The sequence below is a fragment of the Microtus ochrogaster genome, chromosome 10 (genome assembly GCF_000317375.1).
Source record: "Microtus ochrogaster isolate Prairie Vole_2 chromosome 10, MicOch1.0, whole genome shotgun sequence".
In the NCBI taxonomy this organism is placed as follows: Eukaryota; Metazoa; Chordata; class Mammalia; order Rodentia; family Cricetidae; genus Microtus; species Microtus ochrogaster.
In genome coordinates this window covers 31289500-31293753 of record NC_022016.1, presented here as the reverse complement: position 1 = coordinate 31293753, position 4254 = coordinate 31289500, and the positions used below count along the sequence as shown (strand labels likewise).

Sequence of the window (4254 nt, the reverse complement as noted above, 5' to 3'; positions counted from 1 at the left end):
TTCTTCCAGAGGTCCTGAGTTCAATTCCCAGCAACTACATGGTAGCTCAAAACCATCTGAGTGGGATCTGATGCCCTCTTCTGGCATGCCGGCATATGTGCAGATAGAGCACTTATAAAATAAATAAATTAGAAAAAAAAGCAACCAAAAAAAGAGAGAGGAAATAAAAGGCTAAGGTTGGTCTCAAGCTGGGATTTCTTTTGCCTCCATGTACCACTAGCCCAATTGAGGACTCTTTTTCTTCTCATGACTTTGAATTTATTTCAACTGGAAAACACATATTTCTGGAAGAAGTTTGTTACTGTGAAATTTACTTTCTTTTGTCATCTGGAAATATCTTCATTTACCTCCATTTTAAACAGCAGTTTGACAGGGCATGGCCCTACTGGTTGATAGGCAGGTTTTGTTTTATTTTGTTTTCTGTGTGTTTTGACACTTGAATATGTTGGCTCAGTACCACCTACCTCTAGAGTTGTTTGTACATGTGCATGGCATGGTGGAAATTGAACCCAGAGCCTCATGTGTACAAAATACCACTAAACTATGCCTCCAAAGGTTTTTTTTGGTTTATTGTTTATTTATTTTAAATGGGGAATTTACCTAGTATCATATCTTGTGAGTAAGGTGTGGAGGGGGGGGGTGGCTAGAGGTTGATACTGATATTGATGACTTCTTCAGTCACTACCCACATTTTTTTTGAGACGTCTCCCAATGAATCTGAAGCTGACCAATGAATGAGCTCTGCTTGTTTTTGCTTCTCTATTGGTAAGGTTTTAGAAATGAGTCACTGCCTGGCTCTTCAGGTATGCTGAGGGTCCAGACTTAGTTTTTCTGATTGCACATCAGGCATTTTATTAACTGAGCTGCCTGCCTCTCTGTTCCTAAGCCTAGTATTACAATTTTATATATAGATATAGATATGGGAAGGTATACTTTTCACAGCTCTGTGTGGAGGTCAAAGGACAACTTGCAGCAGTCGCTTCTCTCTACCATGTGGGTCTGAGGGATTGAACCAGGAGATCATCAAGCACCTTTACTTAGCTATTTTACAGGCCCAAGTCTACCATCATATTGGAGAGATTATATGTGATGAGTTGCTTCTGTCATTGTACTGTGTCTCAGTGTGGTTTGCCTTATCTTGAAATTTTTATAGATACATGCATTCATACCTTTATGACCATTATTTGATTAAATATTCTTACCCTCTTCCTCCCCTGTTCTAGGACTGCTACAGTATGTGTAAGGTTCACTTCATTGATTTCCATGGGCCTCTTCTGTTTACTTTAATATTCTTCCTTTTTTACTCAGACTTGATCACTTCTACTTTCCTTTCTTCAAACTTACCTGCCTGTGTATTATGCTTTGGAAATTGTCTGGTACTTTTCGTTTGTTCCTGTAATCTTCAGGTTCAGAATTTCTTTTGGACTTACCTCCTTATTGACATTTCTCTTTACTTCTCTATCATTTCCTTGTTTAGCTGCATCTTCTCTTATGTCTTCCAGCATCTGTAAGACAATTGTTTTAAACCAGGTATGGCACATATTCCCTTGCAATTCTAGCCCTTGGTATGCTGAAGCAGGAGGATTACAAATTCCAGATCCAGTGAGGTCCTGTCTTTTGTTTGTTATCCTATCTCTTAAGATGGTTGTTTTAGACTCTTTGACCAGTGGGTCTGCCATTGGCCTTCTTGTCTTTTTCAGGAACAACTTATAGGGATTTAATTTGCTTCTTTGAGTGGCCAGAGTTTGCTGATAGTTTGTTCAGTGTCTGCTGAATCTTAGCTGGGGTGTATCCTTAAGGTCTTAGATCGTTTCTCACCTGTGTTTTGCCTGGGCATATGCATTTACTTTATAAGTTCCCCGTAAATGCAGTTGCTTTTGAACACCCTCGTTTTGAGGTTATTGTTTTGTTTGTATTCTGAGACAGATCTACCCGTGTAGTCAAGACTAGCTTTGAACTAAATCTTGTGGCCTCAGCTTCTGCAAAGATGTCACATCGCCCTGGCTACTAATATCCTGGATTTTATTGTTTAGCTCTCACAAGCAGAAGAATGCTGAAGGGACAGATGTCGGTCCTTTAAATTCTTCATAAGTCACTTCAGTTGGAGAGGCAGTTGTTTGCATCAGCAGGGAAGACAGGAAGTTTCAACAATGGCCACCTAATTCTGAATAGCAAACCGGGATCAGCTTTGATCTCTGCTATGTGGAAGATAGTATGCTTTATGTACCCTTTGGCTTCTGCTTTTGTGTGCCGTCTGCTACAGGAACATGTGGAGGATCACCCACCATGGAGTTAGAAGGTGACAGGTTGGTAGCTGGTACTGTTCCAGTTGCCAAAATGGATTAAAATTAACTTCAATAGGACGGATGTGTAGTGTGCATGGGCTCAGGGTTTGATCCCAACAAACTCAGTTTCCAGTCTATACCTTACCCTGGAAGTTGCAAGCCATCAGTTGACACCATAGTTCTCAAGTAGTACTACCAGATAAATTCTGCCAGTGCTAGATTCTGCTGTCAGAGTGGGATGACAGATTCCTGCTTTTTCCAACCTCAGCTAGCATCTTTACAGAGGTCTCTGCAGTTCTTATCCTTTTGGGAAGGGACGGTCCATTGATTCTCTTAATCTGCTAGTGTAGAAGTCATTTTCCACGGGCATCTTAAGTTTTTACTACTTTTTTAATAGCTATTTTTACACTATTGAAAGTTGCATTCTTGTTTTTCCCCCTTCATCCTCCCTGTAATGCCTTTATTGATCTTTGAACTACCATTTATATTTAAAGGACTAGTGAGTAGGCTTTGGAGGAAAAAAAAAAAACAGAAGTAGACCATTGTGTTGGAGTGTTCAGTTTTTGTTGGATTGTTTCAGTTTGTCTCCAGTTTGATCTTGTTATGTGTACTCACCTAGTTGCTTTAGCTGGGTTGTGAGCTCTTTGATTGCCAGAGGTATAACTGTCTATGCCTCTTAGTTGCTAGTTTATTGTTTTCTGCACAATATATCATACCATTGTTTCACTTACCTAAGGCAGGAATGCTAAATCATTGATGTATGTGACAAATGGGCAATCATTTGTAATCCAAGGAAGGCACTTACTAATGCACTGTGTTCCCAGACAGTAAATTTGTCCCTTTTTTTTTTCCATTCTGAAATGATCGACATTCTAGCTGTTTAGCTGCATCTACCATACTATACTAATGGGTAGTAAGTTTATACTTCATTGAGCAAATTTAGTTTACTGACTGGATTTCATTGTCTTAATTTCAAGTATTTCAGTTCCCCAGAGCTATCTTAGAATAGCAGTAACTAATGAGTAGAAGGGTACTGGAGAATGAGAAAAGGCCACTTAGACTATTCATCTCCTGCCTTTTCTTGTTTTTCCTCTTAATTAATATATTCTGAGAAAACATAGGGTTTTTCCCAGTCTGATATAATACTCTACTCATGCAATGAAGCCATTTAATGTTTCATTTAAAACAATAGCATATTTGAATGGCATACACTCTTAAAGTTTAGCCTGCACGCATGAATATATTCATGTTTTATGTCTTAGGGTAAGCCAGGAGAAGGCAGATGTGTACCTATTAATGATTCTGTCTTTCCAGTCCTAACAGGGGCTTTACAGAAATGCATTGTATGAGCGGCCACTCTAATTTTGTATCTTGTGTGTGCATCATACCCTCAAGTGATATATATCCTCATGGACTAATTGCCACTGGAGGAAATGACCACAATATATGCATTTTCTCGCTGGAAAGCCCTATGCCAATTTATACTTTAAAGGGTCACAAAGATACTGGTGAGTATAACTTGATGGTTTGTTTTGTTTTTACTTTTAAGACTTTCAGTTACAATCCACCTACCCTTTTTTCTCGTTTTTGGCTATGTTTGTTAGTGGAAACCTTTTTGGGTCATCTTAGTTATGTAAATTTTCTGTTATAAATTTACTTTCAGATTTAACAATTGGTATATCCAAATAGTTTTTTTCCTTTTGGTACTGGGGATGAGATAGTTTTCATGTGTACTAGGAAGCCTCTAACACTGAGCTATACTTCAAGTCTATATAAATATGAAAGATAAAGTGTTGAGTTATAAAAGAAAGAGACTGTGATATTATTATGCCTCATAATTTTTGTTTTCTTCTATTTTTATAAAGAAGTTATTTACTTAATAAAACAGAGTTTTGTTTTCATTTTTTTGTTTTGTTTTGTTTTGTTTTTTGACTTTCGAGACAGGGTTTCTCTGTAGCTTTTGGTTCCT

General features: G+C 38.0%; 1 protein-coding gene across 1 annotated transcript in view; it reads left to right on the top strand.

Annotated features, from left to right (window-relative positions):
• The window catches only part of Plaa (phospholipase A2 activating protein), a 33125-nt gene that overhangs the window by 7900 nt on the left and 20971 nt on the right, over positions 1 to 4254 (top strand). Inside the window, exon 2 of the mRNA XM_005352738.3 lies at positions 3600 to 3793. Coding sequence (XP_005352795.1) covers positions 3600 to 3793 — 194 coding nt within the window. The remainder of the gene's footprint in view (positions 1 to 3599; positions 3794 to 4254) is intronic.